This window comes from Haliotis cracherodii, unplaced genomic scaffold, assembly GCF_022045235.1.
Source record: "Haliotis cracherodii isolate W230 unplaced genomic scaffold, xgHalCrac1.p SCAF_1, whole genome shotgun sequence".
NCBI classification, from domain to species: Eukaryota; Metazoa; Mollusca; class Gastropoda; order Lepetellida; family Haliotidae; genus Haliotis; species Haliotis cracherodii.
The window spans coordinates 69,360,898-69,380,929 of NW_027266264.1; the positions used below are offsets into that span (position 1 = coordinate 69,360,898).

At 41.3% G+C, this 20,032-nt stretch overlaps 1 protein-coding gene across 2 annotated transcripts in view; it reads left to right on the forward strand.

Moving 5' to 3' along the window:
- LOC139465114 (homeobox protein dve-1-like) overlaps positions 1-7,974 on the forward strand; it is a 48,819-nt gene extending 40,845 nt beyond the window's left edge. For both annotated transcript variants that reach the window (XM_071246836.1, XM_071246892.1), the window contains 3 exons: positions 160-286; positions 2,169-2,274; positions 3,155-7,974. In XM_071246836.1, the coding sequence (XP_071102937.1) occupies positions 160-286; positions 2,169-2,274; positions 3,155-4,681 (1,760 nt within the window). In that variant the 3' untranslated portion in view covers positions 4,682-7,974. The remainder of the gene's footprint in view (positions 1-159; positions 287-2,168; positions 2,275-3,154) is intronic.
- Positions 7,975-20,032: the final 12,058 nt, after the last annotated feature.

Consider the following 20,032-nt stretch of genomic DNA (forward strand, 5'->3'; position numbering starts at 1 on the left):
CTCTACTTTCCTGTCGTGCCTTTCTTGTACATCATCTGGTGATGGCCAGCTTAATCCCCTGCAGAATGGTCGTCACTCAGTTACCAGAGAATTTTCTTGTCATGTAATGGCAGAATCCCATTATAGTCTCTCAATGTCCCATACCTGTTTACTTTTCAGGTGCCATTCAGATCAAGAACTGGAAACCACTAACATTTGATGCCATTACCGACGGTCCCCAGTCCACTGTGGATGATATTCTCAGTGAACTCACAAATGTTGCCACTCTCAGAATTCGCTTAGCAAGGTAGGACTTGAGAGTTATCTCCCTTGGGTGTGGTTGCGTGGGTCTGTTTGTGTTCCTGTACACTGATAGGAATGTAGGAATTCAAGATTATTGTTAAATATCTGAGCAAAGATAGTGTGAATATTACATATACCAGTGATTCAGAAATGCTTAGATGAGCATGAAAGGTGTATGAATCATGCAGTTTTACAGACGATTTTAAGGTTTGCAATACTGATTGTTCATCATCATGCCATGACAGCGGAGTAGGTGCTCATGATGTCACCCAATGGTTTACCTACTCCAGACTTGATAATTTACAGTGATTCACTCACCCCAGATGACTGTTAACTCTGCCAGCTATTGATCAGTATCTAAAACATCATATAACAAGCCACCCGTGAAGGATCGATCCGGGTAGAGAATAGGTCTTTAGCAATCCATGCTTGCCGTAAAAGGTGACTATGCTTGTCGTAAGAGGCGACTAACGGGATCGAGTAGTCAGGCTTGCTGACTTGTTAATGCATGTCATTGATCCCAGTTGCGTAGATCCATGCTCATGACATCAATCACTGGATTGTCTGGTCCAGACTCAATAATTTACAGACCACAGTCATATAGCTGGAATATTGCTGAGTGCAGCATTAAACAACAAACAAATAAACAAAATCATATAACAAGCCCTGGCTACTCTGTGTTCCTTGTGGAAACTGGAGTTAATGATGTCGTCACGAATCTACATTTACTGACTCGGAAGTTGAGCACATTGAAGGATTAGATCACTTCGTGCATAAATCCCTGGTTTTTAACTGTAAATCTGTATTGACAACTTGGTGATGCCTAGATGCCAGCAGTCAGCCTGCACTCTACTGCTGTAGTGTCCCCAGTATTAGTTGTGTCTGTCATGAGACAGGGACAAGTATCGGGGAAGTACTGGTTGGTGGAACTATATTTCAGACACATCAGCTACAATAATCACTGACAAAAATGCAATGACAGCAAGGATTTTTTTTTTGAGTAAATGATCTCCATTGTTATATTATTTCAAACACTTAACCCGGAATTTGGTTAGTAGGACAAATAATAAATACAATGCATTTTACAGGGTTTATGAAATTGTTTTAGGCATTTCATTGTCATTTTAAGCGATCTTTAGCATCAGTGGTATAGAAAAAACCTTCTCATTCTGATATATTTTTTTCTGAATTTTCAAATTTAAATGTCAGTGCATCCATGAACCAAACAAAAAAATGTATGGCCTCTCATGAAGAGTTACAAGGAAACTAATGCATTCCTGGCATGTTTCATTGTGTACATGAAATTAACTTTTTGAAAGATAACCAACCCTTCGTAGTCCCTTTATAACGTTAACCTAGACTTGAAATGGGACCAGGACCGTCAAGCGGAGTATGATCTTTGTGTGTGCTTTCCTTAAAAACTAAATAAGTATCTGGTAGCGACGTGCTGCTTAGTATTTCATTTGTACCGATCTCACAAGGACTGTCTTAATTCGTGAATTCCTCCCAATATATCCTTGCCAAAATTTGGAACCTTGGGAGGGAGGTTCAGAAGGGGTCAGTATTTTTGTACATGGGTTATGAGGAGACTCATCTGAAATGATCAGGATGGCTCAGTTATTTTTCACAAGATTTTCATGAAAATCACAACACTCCCAATCACCTTGCCCCGACCATCCTCCACCGATCATGAATGTTTCTACCTGTCGTGTCATGGTACCAGCTGCAAATGTTGAAAATCTGTACAGATTAAAACTCTCCCCTTACTCCCCCCTCCAGGATCCCAGTCACCCTCGACATCTTCCTCTCCAGTTATACATGGCGTATGTCCGATGTTTGTCCGCTGCGGTAGTTTTGCGTGTTGACCGATTTGTTTCGTCTTGCAGTCCACCCAAAGCAAGCACGGCCGAGGAAATAAAAGATAAGCTCCTGCAGCTCCTGCTGTCTCACTCACAGGGGCTGCTAAATGAGGCAGGATGCCCCATCGAGAAGGTAGGGACCAACACACTCAACTTTCATACATGTTTTCATATGAATTGTACTTTATTTTGCTATGGTACTGGTGTTTTTTCAGCATCATATCAAGTTTGAAGTACGGGAATAATAGGAAATATGCTCAGTTTCCTTACCATATGTTGTGTAGTATATTTAGGTGAAACTACGTTGAATCGGAATGCATACCGTCTCTGAAATGTATGTTGCAACTTTCACAGTTTTACCTTTTACATCTGTGCATCTAACATTACATCAGGCGAGAAAATAAATTTCCTAATTTATAAACGCCACATCCTTGATTCTATCATGTCAGAAAAAAACATGTCTGGCACAGCTGAATGTAACTGTCCTGAGAGCCTGCAGGTGTTCACAAGTGACCCTCTTCTGTATTAGTATAATGTTATCAACCAAAATAATTAATCTTCAAAGCAGTAATAAGGATATGGTATTTGCCTGACCTTGTTTTAACCACAATGGACATTGTTTTATTCTGAAGAGGAAGTATTTAAATCAGATTTAGGATACGACTTCATTCTCAATATTTACAATGAAGGATGATGAACTTAACATCAGAGCTGAAAATAAAGTATAAATGTCTTGTTTATGGGCAGCTTTTCTATTTTTTACACATGCTTTTTTAAGTATTTAAAAATGCCCCCATAGTTTGCTGACAAGGAATGATGCAGGTGACATACTGTTTTGAATCTGCTAAACCCAACTCTCTCACTGATACCTCTGCTTCCAAGTTCCAATTCGTTCAAATGTAAACAATTTGTAAATATATTTCAAATAATTCAAAGTTTTATCAGGATATACTTAAATATGGATAAAATAGTGAATCTGTAACAATGTATTCAGCATTAATCTTCTTTTCCAGACACTACTGTCGTCACTGTCCCGTGGCGAGAAACCTGACAGCCTATCAGATGAAGTACTGAGTGCATTTGACAAGTGGTACCGGGACCAGTTGACAAGAAGGCAGCGCCCGCCTCCATTGATGCAGCAACAGCAACAGCAACAACAGCAGCAGCAGCAGCAGCAGAAGTCTGTTGACAGTGACAAGTTGATGGAGCCAGTCAAACCGACCAGTCCCGTCATCCCATCATCTGAGTCCAAGGAGAACCATACGACGTCACCACTTTTCAATCACTGCCGAACACGCATCCGCACATCGTTTGACCCGGAACACGAGATCCCGAGGCTTCAGAAGTGGTTCCAGGACAACCAGCATCCATCAAGGGAGCAGATGATTCAGTACATGAATGAACTCAACTCCCTAGATTCAAGGAAGGGCAGGAGACCCCTTGACCTTACCAACATCATTTATTGGTTCAAGAATGCCCGAGCTGCTCAGAGAAGGGCGTCAAAGGCTATGGATGATTCTTTTGAGAATGAGGAAAACGGTGATGTGGCTCCCTCAAGTATCCCCTATCTTCCAAATAAAAATGCTGTGTATATGATTCCGTTTCCTTTCAATTCCCACATCATGCCCTCAGATGGACAAGCCGATGAACCCTGTGACCTCTCGGTTGCTAAGAAACGAGAGGAAGAGGTCCCAGAACCCCAGGAGAAATCACAGCCAGTACAAGACAGTATTGTACCAATGAAGTCGTTCAATGGAAATAACATGAATATGGCACACAGTCCTTACGAGGCAACCATTAAACGTGAAACGCCTGATTCTTGTCAGAATGAGCCTGAGACTGAAGTTAAGAGTGACATGAGCTATCCTTGTATGAATGGCTCTGTGCAGAGTAGTGTGGAGAGTAGTCAGAAACAGGAACTGGAAGTGGACACCTACAACAACAACCATGACGATGACAAGATAGAGGACATGGACCAGGATGATGTTGATGACGACGAGTACGAGTCTAGTGATGACATGTCAGAAGTGAGCGTCTCCGGTGACGAGCCTATCTCTATGTTGAAGAAGGAGCATGAAAGTGAACACGACTACCGCAACGCGATGATGATGCCAGTGTCGGTTGCCAACTCGAGCGCAGCCAATATGGCTGCTCTCTCTCTTGCCCAGATGGCCCAGCCACTACATGTGCCCCAGTTACCTCCCCCTCTCATGACCTACTACCCGGTGAATGCACGCTTTTACTCCCCCCAGTCAAACTCTTTACCTCATGGCCCCCCGCCCCACAACTCCCCCCACAAGCATCATGAGACGAGGAAGCGTCGCACGCGGGTCTTCATCGACCCCCTCACAGAGATCCCCAAACTGGAGAAGTGGTTCCTTGAGGACACGCATCCCTCGGCGTACATGATTGATAAATACTGTGAGGAACTGAACAGATCCGAGTATCGGGCCAAGTTCCCTCGTCTCGAACCCAAGAATGTCCAGCTGTGGTTTAAGAACCACCGGGCCAAAGTTAAACGTATGCGTCTTAGTGCATGATTTGGACAGTATTGTGTTCTTCCATCCTATTGGTCAAAAGACCAGTCTCACTTGAGATTATTCTATTCGTCAAGAGGCCAGTCTCTCTTGAGATTATGACGTTGAACGTGCAGTCAATCTGACATCTAACCATTCTTCCAGCCACCTCCATGCTGTGATGAACACTAAGCCCTGTGACTTGAACTGCAGCCCTGTAATATCTTTTGTGTAAAAGAACTGAAATCAATTTAGTTATGAAATTCTTGATAAATGATGAATGTAAAGTCATTATTTAACTGGATCTAATTATGTAGTAAACCTGTTTTTTGTTTTAAATTTGAGGATGTCTAACTTACCTCTTATATTTATTTGAAACGAATGGAATTAGAATCCTGATTTTTATCTTGTTTTGACCAATCAGAAACAAGTGCTCTTTGCTGTCACTGAATTTCCAGTTTATACTTGAGATGAAGCTTCAGCTCTAAGATGTTTGGCTCATGGCATGCTTACTTGGCAGATTGATTGTAGTTTTAACATGATGTGAGTTGTCTCCCCTTGTTGTTGACTGGGAGATGGAGTGGAATATAAGTGTTAGCAATAAATACTACATGCTGGAGGCAGCAGATGTTATAGCAGATATATGATCCATGCTATGGTTTGCTTCCATTGTTATTGTCTGTTGGTATGATCGCACAAGTAACATGAATAATGATATTATAGTCGAACTGATGATGTTGCTGTCATTGATATTATTCTACTTAATCTCTCATTTGATTTGTGTGTTGGTATCTGAACAGGGTCAGTGTATTTACTATAGATTGTGCCAAACAGCTCATGAGATAATGTTACTGTGACCAGTGCCTCGTGTAATACAACCATTGATTCTGTGCTAAATATCAGGCGACATAAAAAAAATATATAAATCTCTATTTCCACGTAAATAATATAATGTCAATAGTGACCCATCTGCACTGACAATATGGTCCATTTAAAAATCATCTGCCTTAACTGGCATGGATATGTGGAAACGAGATTCATTTACTGAGTAATTTAGGGTACTGCCCTCAATCATGTTTCACAGAAGTGCTTGGATGTCCTAACTTCCATTGTTTCACGGGACTTCCGACAGTGTATCAGTCTGACAGTCATAAGCCTAGTACTTAGATATACAGCAGTCATACTGAAACAACTATCATCAATCTCCTAGTTTAACATCGACTTGTGAACCCGTACAGACATGCTGCTCTGAGGAACAGGGGCCCTGTCGGCTTAAGTATTTCATGTCTGAATTATTTTTGAATATTTGCGCCCACCCAACTCCCATTCTGTTTCCGGGTAAAAGTTCTCTAGACTAATATAAGGAGTTGACAATTTGGTCGAAACTAATTAAGTGTGTTTGTTTCCATTAAGTCCATAAAATGTTCATTTTGTACCCACTCCAAGCACTGTCCACGTACATCCGCACTGTGTCATGTCTGCAACATATCTCATCGTACACTTAAACTGATCAGTACTCATCAAGAGGAGAATTACTTAACATCTCACCAGATGTTACATGTGTTAATTTTGTTCTTACATTTATAACATTTGATACCTATTTGGTAACTAAATATTTGTGTGTGAATGGTGTATGTGTCTGAGTGTGTGCGTGCGTGCGTGCGTGCGTGCGTGCGTGTGTGCGTGTCACCATCTCACTGCAAGTATCATCGTTTTGCTCCAGGAACCATTGTGTTGGAGTCATCCTGCTACTTCCTCGTCGTCCCACCCATCTTTCTATTATGTTTTGTGTCTTCAATGTACCTATTGTCTAGCTTGTAATGTTAAACAATTTGAGCTGTAAAGATACGAGTTTGAAATATTTCTGTTTCGACTTGCATCCGCTGGTTTGAAGTTGAATGTCAGTGTATGAAATATCTCCAATATGACTGACTATCACACCTCAATAGCACTATCCCCATAACTATATTACCACTTCAAAAGGAAAGTGCTCAAAATGAAAATACGAAACTAAAATTAGTTACTATAGGGAGATGTGGGCCAGGGGTGAAGATCTGGCATCAGTTTGGAACTGTTGAGGGTAGCTGGGTGGACTTCTATGGTGTGGTTCTGTATTGGATGTCGGAGTGCAATAACAATATCATCAGCATATTATCGGTACTCACCACCTGTTATTTTGGTTGGATCACTAGATCTGTTGTTTGTTGCTGTTATTTTGTATTATGTTAAATTAGATTTTGTACTCTACGCAAGCTTTTTGACTATCAGAAACAATATGACTCAGAAAACTACCATTAGAAATTATTACAGTATTGGACCAAATACTAACCTTGACTATCAGGAAACAGTAGGACTGGCCACCATGGCAGTTAGAAATAAAAACATCTGTCCAAATACTGACCTATCTGAGATGGGACATTACAGATTTTCTTCACATAAGCATTAGGGAATAACAACTCTTCATCATGTTTGTGTCTTACGTACGCAATCAGAGATCAAAGACCCTTGCTTTTTAAAGTTTCCAGTCATTACAGTGTTTTTGTGGTAACTTCTGCAAATCCATATTTTTTTCTTAAACAAACAAAGCCAAATTTGAAATGTGTGTCACCACTGACAGCCGATATTGATTGCAGAGGTAAGCCTCTCTTTGATACGTGAAAGATCAATGGTAGCTTTTATGTCTGTAGTTCTGGGATTGACGAACAATGCCGCACTGCAGATCTTCTCAGAGGATTAGGTTAAGCCGAGGATAATCACCAGGGAAAATTGTGTATTGATTTCCCTGGCCGTGCTAAGCTTTAATCTGCTAGATTACATGCCCAGTAAGGAGTGACATGTTCACCACACAGCAATCAATATCGAGAGAGGAGGCACGCACTCATGGAAGGTTTGGGCTCTCATTTCCTGGAGACACAGCCAGTTATTACTTTGTATTGTAGGGGATTTGGGCAAACAAAGACTTTGTTATTTTAAACATGTTGAATTATATCATTTATTTGAAAGGAAATTTATTTTACTGTGGTTAAATTCGTAACTTTGTAAATATATATGTCAATTTGGGAAAGACCTCTTTTATTCCCTCATAACTGGAATGGATTCTATATTGTATGCATAGTTACATGCATTTCTGGACCCTTTTATTGTACATAAGCCGTATGGACTATTAACGCACAGTTGCCTGTGAGATACGGTTCTTGAAGCTGTGGAAATGTGCAGTCTTTATACAATGTCTCTCTAAAATCTGTCTGAGGGTGCCCGTCACCCTGTATCATGTCTCGGCAATGCTCAGTAGATTCATCCTACCAGGCAGTATTACCTTGGGGTGGGGCAGAAAGAGGAGGGGGGGGGGAGACTAGAGAATGTGTAGGGTGGGGCTGGGGTGAGAATGGGTAGAGGTGCGGTAGGAATGTGTAGGGGTGGGGATGGGAATGTGTAAGGGTAGGGATGGGAACATGAGAATGTGTAGGGGTGGGGCTGGGAATGTGTAGGGTGGGGCTGGGAATGTTTAGAGGTAGGGGTGGGAACATGAGATTGTGTGGGGGTGGGGCTCGGAACATGAAAATGTGTAGGGTGGGGCTGGGAATGTTTAGAGGTAGGGGTGGGAACATGAGAATGTGTAGGGGTGGGGCCGGGAATGTGTAGGGGTGGGGATATAGTGTGGTATCTTTTGGGATAGGGTGAAATATGAGGAAGCATGGGGGGGAGGGATAAGGAATAGATAGGGGTGGGGATATGAGGATGCAAAGGGAACTCAAGGATGTATAGTGCTATGACATTGTGTCCCATTCAGTAGACATGAGATGTTGCAGCCATTCAGAACACTGTACACTCACTGCATCATGTCACTGTTGGCAACATTTGAAGTAGCCCCAATCTACAATGTTTCATCTCATTCAGTGAACATGTGCAATCCTACTGTCCGCTGATTGTCTGAGGTAAAGTACTTGTGGGGTACAGACAGTGCCTCCTGGACACTGACCGGTCTAGAGGTCCAGGCTGAACTCCCCTATACTTAATGTCTCTTTATGTTGGTCAAAGGTAGATAACTCCTTTATGAAGTCCTCATCATTTTAGCACTTTTGTTATGATTTTCACACTTTGTTAAAGTTTTATACAAATATAAGAATGAAAAATAAATGCTATGTCTGTGAGTTGTACCACAAATATTCTATACATCATGTTGACAAGATGTTTTACTCATAAACAATGCGGCAAGCAGAGCTGTAGTTTCTGTGATGTCCTCGTTGCTTCATGTTTGCTTGTATGTACATTCTATTACTTGATGGAAGTCGGAGCCTCTCGTCTGAAGGTGTATATTTCTCTGGCATGACATACATCTGTATCACTGTCCTTGTAAGCTTACTGCAATATTCCGCACCCATATCCTCACGTCATAATTTATTATTGTGCATGCATATTATCATTATTATTATTATTGTCTGCATTATGTAATCTAAGCATATTATTATTATTATCATATTTTGTGTTTTGATTCTAGTCAAATGTAAACTACACAACACTTCCCTCTATTGAGAATTGTCATTTTAAGATTTCCCTTGTGCAAGAAAATTATCCACTCATCAAAATTTTGCAAGTCAACTCCAAAGTGCTATTAGAAAGTGTTTGATCTTGTACTGGTAGAGTTTGGTGAGTTAATTGATGGCTGAATTTGAGAGGTGGGACCCTGTGACCTCTGTTCAACTACTCTAGTCTATCATACCGCAAACCACGTCAGCTATATACACTGAATATTAAACATTTTATTGCATTTTCACAAACAAAATATCAAATTGAAGGGAAGCTGAATGAGATTGTCCCTGTTTTGGTATAAATGGAATTTTCCCAGAAGCATAAATATCAGAAAATATCTTCAGATTCTCATGACATTTATGTAATTGTCTTAGGAATGTCTCCCCTGTGTGTCCAGCATAGTACTCTTCTTGCAAAACATAATATTTTCATTGTTGCGTTTTTTATATGCTCCTAGGTTTGTGATGAATATACTCATTTTCACATGAATATACTGCATAAAGAAAGAAAACTCCAGTTTTAGCTGTTGGTTGGTGAAAACCTGAGTAACTTAATGCTTTCTGAAATATGGTATGTTCTCTCTACTTGTTACTGGTCGTTGATATTCAAACAGTGGATAATCACTGAGATGGCTTTAGCCTATTTAATACAACTGTTGTTAATTATCCTGTGTGGCTACGAACTAAGACAGTGCAGAACGTCTCAATGATAAACAATGTTGCAAGTTACATCTCACTGATTGTCTGGTGAAGAAATTGTTGCAAGTGACATCTCTTTGATTGTCTGGTAAACAATGTTGCAAGGAAAATCTCTCTTATTGTAAAGGATGTTGCAAGTTAGATCTCACTGATTGTCTATTTGACATGGTCAACATGATCAGTTGGGTTCCCTTAATATTTCATGATTTTTTATTTAAAATGTTCACATTCAGTATTGAAACCCTAATTCTCCTTCCATTGAAAGTTTCTTGCAACTGGCCTGCAATCGACAGTCTCATCTGTCTGTATCTACTCATTTGTGTCTCTTATTTAAGTTGTCTACAACTGTAGCTAGCGTGCACAGTGTCTTTCCCTCACTTTCATTGGACAATCAGGCCAGGTGGACATGGAAGATACGCAATGTACATAAAGTTCTATACAACCATGTCACTGTACTGAGAAGTGTACTCATGAATATGCAATAAAATGGTATTGATATATGTTACATCAGATCCTGTTGTTTGTCAGTCTCATAGAGAAAGGAGGGAGGTATTGAAAGAGTATGAGTTGAATGACATCTAATGTTGTTTGTTTGTGTAGTGCTGTCCCCATGCCACGCAGTGACCACCACCACACCCTCAATTTGATAGGATGCTTCAGTGTGTGAGTTGGGGTTAACAGTGTTTTTAACCATATTCCAGTCATATCACTTCGTGTCAGCTTAGTGTTGGAGGAAATTCTGAAGTGATGCAGGTCTCAGACATTTATCACTTTCGAGAAACCCACGAGCATGAGTATGTAGCTGACAAACCTAGAAACATAATTGGGGCGAAACGGGATTCGAACTCACCAACCAGGATGTCATCTAGATGATTCTGTTGCTACATTCTAGTGGCAGTAAAAGTGAAGATTTGAAACTGGTTTTAAACCAACCCGATTATGTTTCTTGGCTTGTTAGCACCATATCCATTGGTTTCATCAAGTGCTAAACGTCTGAGACCTGCATTACTTTGTGCTTCCTCCTACATTTAGCTGACATGTCATGATATACCTAGAATACTGTTAAAAGCAACATTAAACCCAACTCACTCACTCACTCACTCACTCACTCACTCACTCATCAACTTCAATGCAGGGTTTAAATCCCACATGGGTACATATTATGACCTATATTGTGTTTAGGGCTTGGACGAGTCCAAATTTACGACCTGGGTACTCGATGCCCTATTACCCTACCCTACCCTCTGTAGGTCAGGCGGTCGGGTAGCCTAGTGGTTAAAGCATTTGCTTGTCATGCCGAAGACCCGGGTTCGATTCCCGACATGGGTACGATGTGTGAAGCCCATTTCTGGTGACCCAGGCAACCGAGCTACCTGACCCAGCCCAAATTGTGGTGTCCCACACCTTGTCATTGCAGGAATATTGATGACAGGCATCAAGCCATACTTACAGATCCCATTATCTAACAGGGGGCATGGGTGACTCAGTCGTCTAAGGCGCCGTGATATGTTGTGCAGAGTTGCATCCCTTGGGCACGCCAGAAACCTGTGATTGTGGGTTCGAGTCCCAGTTCGCCCCGATTATGTTTCTAGGTTTGTCAGCACCATACCCGTACTCGTGGGTTTCACCAAAGTGGTAAATGTCTGAGAACTGCATCACTTGGGGCTTTCCTCACACATTAAGCTGACACGCTGTGATATAACTGGAATACTGTTAAAAGCGGCGTTAAACCCAACTCACTCACTCACCCATTATCTAACAACTCACTGTAATTACGTCAGCTGGAGAGTATGGACTGTGGCATCTGTTCCATGGTCACATTTGTGATTGTTGTATCTCAGTCAAAAACATGATTGCGTGATTATTGCAATAAGCAGTCTTGCTAGTTTGCAGCAACATGATCACTTTAGAAGTGGCATCTAGCATTGCCAATTATCTGGAACTGTGTCCTTTGGTCAGAAGTGATCTCAAGATGACAAGCAAAGACCCATCTTAGATTGTCTTGTCCTGATGAGAACTTCAACAAATATAAATGGATTTTGATGCAAAACAATAACAGCCCAACTTCACTAATCAGACCAATCAAGTTAATATGAAGTTGTAGTAATCCTGCTCCTTGGTTTTAGTTTAAAAATAGAAAACCTCAACCGTTAGCTTTTTCCAAGGTCAAGGTTTGACATTTCTAACCAAAACCAAGGAGGAATGTTCTAACTAACTTATTAACCGTCTTAATGCCAGAAATACCGGAAAACATAGAGATACGAGGGCAGGCTGAAAAGTTCTAAGCCTAACTGTGGAAGACCCGTACCAAGTCAATGGTTTTCATTTATTTCTCCACATAGTCCCCTTCCAGGTTTACACACTTTTGCCAGCGATGCTGCAAGGCCTGGATGCCGGTCAAGAAGAATTTTTCACCCTTAAAAAGTAATTCACAGTGGAAATGACGTCATCATTACTAGGAAAATGGTGACCGGCTAGTTCCTTTTTCATTTTGGGAAACAGGTGGAAGTCTGATGGGGCCAAATCGGGGGAATAAGGGGGATGGTCAATGAGTTTGAAGCCGCAATCGTGGATCATTGTCTTGGTGGAACAGGACTCCTTCTGTGAGCATTCCCCGTCGCTTAGCTTTGATAGCTTCACGCAACTGTCTCAGTAGATCAGCATAATATCTTCCATTGATAGTCTTGCCTTTTTCAAGATAGTCAATCTGCAGAATACCCTTGGAATCCCAAAAGACTGAAGCCATCACCTTTCCAGCAGAAGGAACCGAATTGGCTTTTTGGGGGGCTGGTGATTCCTGATGCTTCCATTGTTAAGACTGAATTTTGGTGTCTGGTAGAATGTGATGAATCCAGGTCTCATCCATGGTTACATATCGAGCCAAAAACCATCGTGATCTACTTCAAAACAGCATAAATTGTCATGGGACGTCAGGAATCTAACACGTTTCTAATCCGCTGTCAAGAGCTTTGGCACCCATCTTGCAGAAACTTTTGTCATTCCCAACTCGTTTGTGATAATGTGCTCAACCCTCTCATGAGAGATGCCCACAACACTGGCAGTATGTTGAGTGGTCAATCATCGATCAACCATCACCATGTCATGCACCCGGGTAATGTTTTCTGGAATGGTTGCTGTTGAAGGCCTTCCTGGACGCGGGTCATCGTCAAGGCTCTCTCTGCCACAATTGAATTCCGCAGCCCACCTCTTTACAGTGGAAAAGGAAGGGGCATCATCCCCTAAAGTGGAGGCCATGTCAGCATGTATCTGTGTTGGAGTTATCCCTTTCAGTTGCAGGTTCTTGATGACTGCCCTATAGCCAGTTTTGTCCATTTCTGGTGATTTCAATGGGTAGGTTCACAAGATGGTCTGGTAGAAGGACAATAATAACACTACAGTTGCAGTTCTTATGTCTATGATTCATTAAATGATTGTACTTGTTGGTGGCAAAAGTTTGTTTCAATCCGATTGAGATATCCCACTTAGGCTTAGAACTTTTCAGCCAGCCCTCGTACCTTAGAGTGACACAATACAGTTATCGCAGTATAAAAAGAAATCGTTGACAGAGGGTGAGAGAAAGACCACATGCATCATGTCATGGAAGATTGAACACCCTTTATCACCTGCCCCAGTGGTTCAGTGGGAAAACCAGTCAAAAAAGAACAGTAAATGCATGTTAAAAGGCTGTTTATACAATTGAACTGTAAAACCTAGGTCCTGCTTTTGAAATGTAATAGCTCCTAGCAGGTCTTACAATTCATTCTCAGCAGGTCTTACTTAAAAGTAGTACCTCTCATAAGGTGATTACAATACTACAGGCAAAATTGGCAGTAGGTGTGTAGCAAGGTCACTGGTACCATGACAATGACAAAGCCTGGTCAGAAACTGATTTACAAATGACAATTTGGAATATATTTAATGGATTTTGAACATACAAGGGGCATTCAATAAGTTTTGCAACTTCAATATAAGACCAAGTCGCAGAATATCTTTTGCACTTTTATTTTTCAATATAATCTTCATTCACGTCAAGACACTTATTCCATTTGTCCTTCAAGCTTTTAATCCCACTTTTATAGAAATCCGCAGATTGACCCTCTAACCACACCTCTGTGGCAGCCTTTATGTCCTCGTCATCCTGGAAGCGTCTTCCACATAGGGCAGATTTCATTTGCCGGAACAGGAAATAGTCACTGGGGCCTAAGTCTGGGTACGAACAGTTAAATCACCCACCCTACAGCCCAGACTTAGCCCCCAGTGACTATTTCCTGTAGTAAGATAGTAAGATGGTTCTTAATACAAGACAACAAGCACATTTGGTCAAGGTTATTAACTTCGCATAGCACTTAAAATATCCAGGTGACAACCTCAAGAAATACTGATGACTTTTACCCATTGTAACAGTAGGATAACCCTCACACATGCCCACAGTTGACAACTGTTCCATGGTTCCTGGCTACTGACTCTGTACCCACATAGAACATCTGCAGCTGACTGAAATTTCTCAGGCATTGTTCTAAAAACGATTTCCCAGATAACGTTAACGTTAACACGGACATCACATGTTTCAAGACCATCATTAAGATATTCAAAATTATTTCAATAATCTCATAAATTCTGATACCCCGATGGGTTTTTTCAAGATGTTATGCTGTGGTAATATCACATCATGCTCAATATACACCTGCTTACAACCGATTTGGAACATCATTTTTAACAAATGGCTACCAAAGCAGTATATATTGCTTAGGAAACAATGTTCATGCCAAACCTTGAACCTCATTGAAGGTTTCAAAGTGTTGTCTACTGGGAATTTGACGTGAGACCCTCCTCATCACACGTGCCTGTGACATCAGCTGAATATTTAACGAAGCTCATATAATATGCTAAGACACCCTGGGCTTACCATAGTTACATGTGTATTTTCTAAAAGCTTTTAGGGAAGCTTGAAAGCTCTCACATGTGTAAAAGTCAAACATTGATGATAATTAACCACTTCTTGGCAAGCATTGTTCCTCTATCTGTGAACTTCTCGGAAGGCATGAACCTGACATTTGCCACCATAGTATGATTCAGATTTGATATCATTGAAATAAACAATAATAAAGTTCAAATTGTGAATACCGGTAATTTTCAAGAATAGTCTTCAAAAGCCAAGAGAGGTGACACATGGGTAAGAGATGAAGAACTACAGGAGTTTTTAGATATTAGAACCATCATAACAGCCTCAGAATAACAGAAAATATAACCTTTTGATGTGTTAAGAACAATATGTGGTGCAGTACATGGAACCCATCTTGAAGGAATGTATTGTGAAACTGATTCATCAGCAAAAGGAGAAATTGCAGGATATTGACAACTTTCATAAAAATGAAAGTAATAAAAATGTAAAACAATTTCCTACCTGACTATTTATGTAAACACAACAAGTCATTACACACTTCAGAATAGTACCAATTTGCAAAATATGAACTGTCATGCAAAAAGGAATATTCCGGAAACATTGAAACTTATGCATAACCGAGAGCATATACTTTCACTTCTAACTTAAGAAAATTTCAAAATTTGATGAAAGGACTATACATTTTGACTTGACCTTTGGGTATAGATCTTGTCCATTGTAGTCTAAAAGCTGGCTGCAGTGACCCTGATGCTGACAAATTACATTGTTTTATCTGTGACAAGTCTAGCTGTTCCTGTGCCCACCAAACCAAACATGCACATCACTACTTCTTCATGTGTGCTAAATGTGAAGTTAGAAATAGCATGCTCTATTTTACTCATGGATATACATGGGTAACTATTTTGAATGGAAAGGATTCTTTAAGTTACTCACAGAAATGGGAATACCAATGATGACTTCATCATGGATGCAGAAATTTGAAATATCTTAATGACATATAATAAAGAAGTTGACTGATAACTCAAGAGCTATCTTGTATGAATATTGTGTCTGTGCCCAAATTTATCCCATTCAATGAGTGTGTGAGTGAGTATGGTTTCAGCCGCTTTTAGCAATATTCCATCAATATCACAGCGGGGGACACCAGAAATGGGCTTCACACATTGTACCCATGTCGGGAATCGAACCCGGGTCTTCAGCGTGACGAGCGAACGCTTTGACCACTAGGCTACACGACCGACCCTATCCCATTCAATGACCTTTACATGGAGTTTTAACCCCTCCTAACTCACTGACACTTACGTTAGAGGATGGGTGGTGAAACTTGGTGACTTGGTTGCCAGCATGACTTTGTTCCACAAGAACCTGGGCCATTGTTCATGATACTAGGGGGCGGTCGGGTAGCCCAGTGGTTAAAGCATTCCCTCATCACACCGAAGAACCGGTTTGATTCCCGACATGAGTACAATGTGCGAAGCCCATTTCTGGTGTCCCCCACTCTGATATCGCTGGAATATTGCTAAAAGTGGCGTAGAACCATGCTCAGTCACTCACTCACTCACTCATGATACTGATCACCGGATTGTCAGGTCCAGACTTGATTGTTAATACATTCATATATATTCATCACTATTTTGCCTTTTATGCCCAATTTTGGAAGATAATTGAGACTGATTATCCTCAGGCTTTCTCCTTAGAAGTCATCATTGTCATAAGTGTAGAACATTGTTGAAAAGCCTACTTGTTTTATATGTGTCTAATAACCCTCTATTTATAGGAAAATTTTTTTTGAGTAGGCTTAAGTTTATCGATATTTGATATAAAAAAACAACAAACCTTTCTTGTAGTTTTTGGTTTTTTTTGACATGGTTGACTACAACTCCAGGTGAGCTACAGTACCATGGCTCTAATTGATACACATATGGAATTGTTGACTCTTACAAATTCCTACGAATCCCAACTGACAATAAAAAAAGGCAATCTTCTAGTCTAGAAGTAGTGTTCCGTTTCAACTATTTAGAAATTCAGGTACTGCACCTAGCTGTGCCCACAACATTGCAGCCATGCTGAGAGGGCCTGCGAGGCGAACTGAAAGATGGCGTCGCACTTATCAGCAACCAGTTGACTCGAGTAGACTATGTCTGTTGTAGAGAAGCGTTGGGCGCCCTAATCTCTGCTCCTAGTCACTAAATCATTCCCAGCAGAAACTCCGTTCCGTAATCCGTTACCATGGCAACAAAAACTTAATCCAATCTTTCCCTAAATTGACCAAGGTTCCGTAACGTGACGGTGTAATGACATATTAGTTTTAATCAAATCCGTGATGAAAGCTTGATCTGACTGAATCAGACAGCGTTCCAATCTAATTATCACTTAATCTATTCCGTGGTGCCCGCTTGACTCAACTAACCCAACATAATCCTTGCCAAGCTTCTGACGTGTGCAGATAAGCGAGGAGAATCGCGCTTTATTTTTCTACCCATTCCCTGTATCTAGTATTCAAATGTCAAGTATTATTGTGCTGGCAAAGCCAGGATCAATGTTACCGAGAAGATTCCAATTAAATCCGGTTTAAATCTCGATGAACCTTCTCCAGGAAATATTGTTCTGAACGGTCTTGACACATTTCACAGGAATACTCATTGGTTTAGTTAACAAAGTTAAAGGTCTACATAACTACAGTCTGCATGTCTGTGTCTTTGTGCCCTTGGCCTGAGAGAATACGTGGTTACAGCATAATCAAATGAGTCCGCTCTAACTGCGCATGTCACTATTTTGGACATGCGTGATCTTCGATGATCTACGCGTGTCCGAGCATCCTTTACAATCGATTCCATGGGGAGACCGGGTAGGATGGGGCGCGGGTGGCCACGTCGTCCAAGGCGCTGCAACTTCCTGTGCAGAGTTTGGTCTCTTGGGACAGAAGGGGGCACGGGTGGCCCAGTCGTCTAAGCCGCCGCCATTCGCTGTGCAGAGTTGCGTCCCTTGGGCACGCCAGAAACCTGTGGTTGTGGGTTCGAATCCCGGTTCGCCCTAATTATGTTTCTAGGTTTGTCAGCACCATACACGTGCGCGTGGGTTTCACCGAAGTGGTAAACGTCTAAGACCGGCACCATGTCAGGCTTTCCTCCCATATTAAGCTGACACGCCGCGATATAACTGGAATATGGTTAAAAGCAGCGTTAAACCTAACTCACACACTGAAGCTTCCTATCAATTTAGGGTAGGGTGGTCACTGTGTGGTTTGCTACAGACGGTACTGATTGTTATCGCAAAAAGTAATTACAATATACTTGTTTACTCTACCCAGACTTGATTCTAAACAAACGCCTTTATATAGCTGGAATATTTCAAACTGGTTTGTAAAACAACACTCGCTCATCGTCAGTCAGCATATCCCAGCCCTATCACTGTTTTCTTGTCTGTGTGTCGCGGCATCCCCGGCTTCCTGTCCTCGGCTAATTTTACAAAAGCACATATCCCCCGCAATCAGGGCTTAATAGCTATGATATGATATCTCGTGAAGGGTATTATTAGCTGTAATATGTCGTCCTCTGTAATCAGTGTATTTCGTTTTAAGGACGGACTGTTTAATATTCTGTTGGGGGCCAAGGATTTTTGTTAATTTTGTTGGGTTTTTTTTCTCTTCTCTGCTTTCTGACATTTCTTTTCTCTCATAGAGGAAGTCAAACAAGTTTGTTTTTTAATACAACACATCCGTTACAGGATATCTAGTGAACAAGTTTTTTTCTGTCGCAAAATCCAAGGCTAATTATTCTTTCAAGCATTTTCTAGAACGAAATATCTGTTTCAAAATCAATCCCAGTCATGCTGATTGTCTGAAACTTTGGCACGAGCGGAGCGTTTAATTCTACGACATTTACTTAATACAGACGACTTCATTCCTTGTCTTCAAACAGTCGACTGTCTAGCCAATGAAATGTACGCCTGGGTAAAAAATTGCATAAATCTATTTCGAGCTGATCGATACTGGACCTGTACGTAAACAGCCAGTATCGCATCGTTGAAGAGATGCTGAAGGGTGCGTCGCTGAAGCACGACCTTTACACATGATTGGTTGGTTGGTTGGTTTGTTGGGTAACGCCGCACTCAGCAATATTCCAGCTATATGACAGCGGTCTGTTAATAACCGAGTCTGGAGCGGACAATCCAGTGATTAATATCATGAGCATCGATCCACGCACTTGGTATCGATGACATGCATCAACCAAGTCAGCAAGCCTGACCATGCACCCGATCCCGATAGTCGCCTTTTTACGACAAACATAGTCGCCTTTTACGGCAAGCATGAGTTGCTGAAGACCTATTCTGCCCCGCATCTTTACATGATAATGCGCAGCTATGATATCTCATCAGTGACGTAACCTAACACACGTTGGTAAAACACATTCGTGTATGTGGAAACGTTGTCTCAACACGCTGAAACCATTAGCTATCATGTTTCCCGTTCGGCGCGTGTGGCGATGGGGTTGCCCAGTGGTTAAAGCGTTCGCTTGCCTCGCCGAAGACCCTGGTTCGATTTTCCACATGGGTACAATGGGCGTAAACCCATTCGTACTCGGTATGACCAGGTATTTCAAATTCGGTATTTGGCCTCCTGACCCAGGGTACAAGGTCAAGTTTATATATATTTCAGACATTTAAGTGATATCACATGAGTGAGTGGCTTGGGTTTGACGCCACTGGTTCATGTGGGAAGAAAGCCCGAAGTGATGTAGGTCTCAGACGTTCACCATTTTGGTGAAACCTGCGATCAAGGTATGGTGATTACAAACCTAAAACCATAATCAAGGCTAACCGGGATTCGAACCCTGGATCATGGGTTTCCGGCACGCCCAAGGGACGCAACTGCACAACAAATTGTATCGCAACAGCAACAGGTCTTTTGATATCAATATTTGTATAGAGTTTGAGTTAAGCAGGCTGATCATATTTAGTAACTGATAACAGAAAGGTAAATATTGGGTTCTTCAAGTTGAGCACATGTCACATGAAGACGATCTTCGCGAAGTAAGGGAGTTAACTGCCATTAAAAATTTCTACCGTTGCCGAACTCGGCTGGAATTATGGAGTCTTGTTTTGTCTGGACTAACGAGTCTATGCATAGTCCAACGAAGGGTACCCGCGTAACTGCCGTGCAGATATCGGTCGATTGCAGGATTTGCAGATATTTTCCAAATCTTTTCATGTTTTAAATCAAGATGCTCAAGTGATTTGATGCAC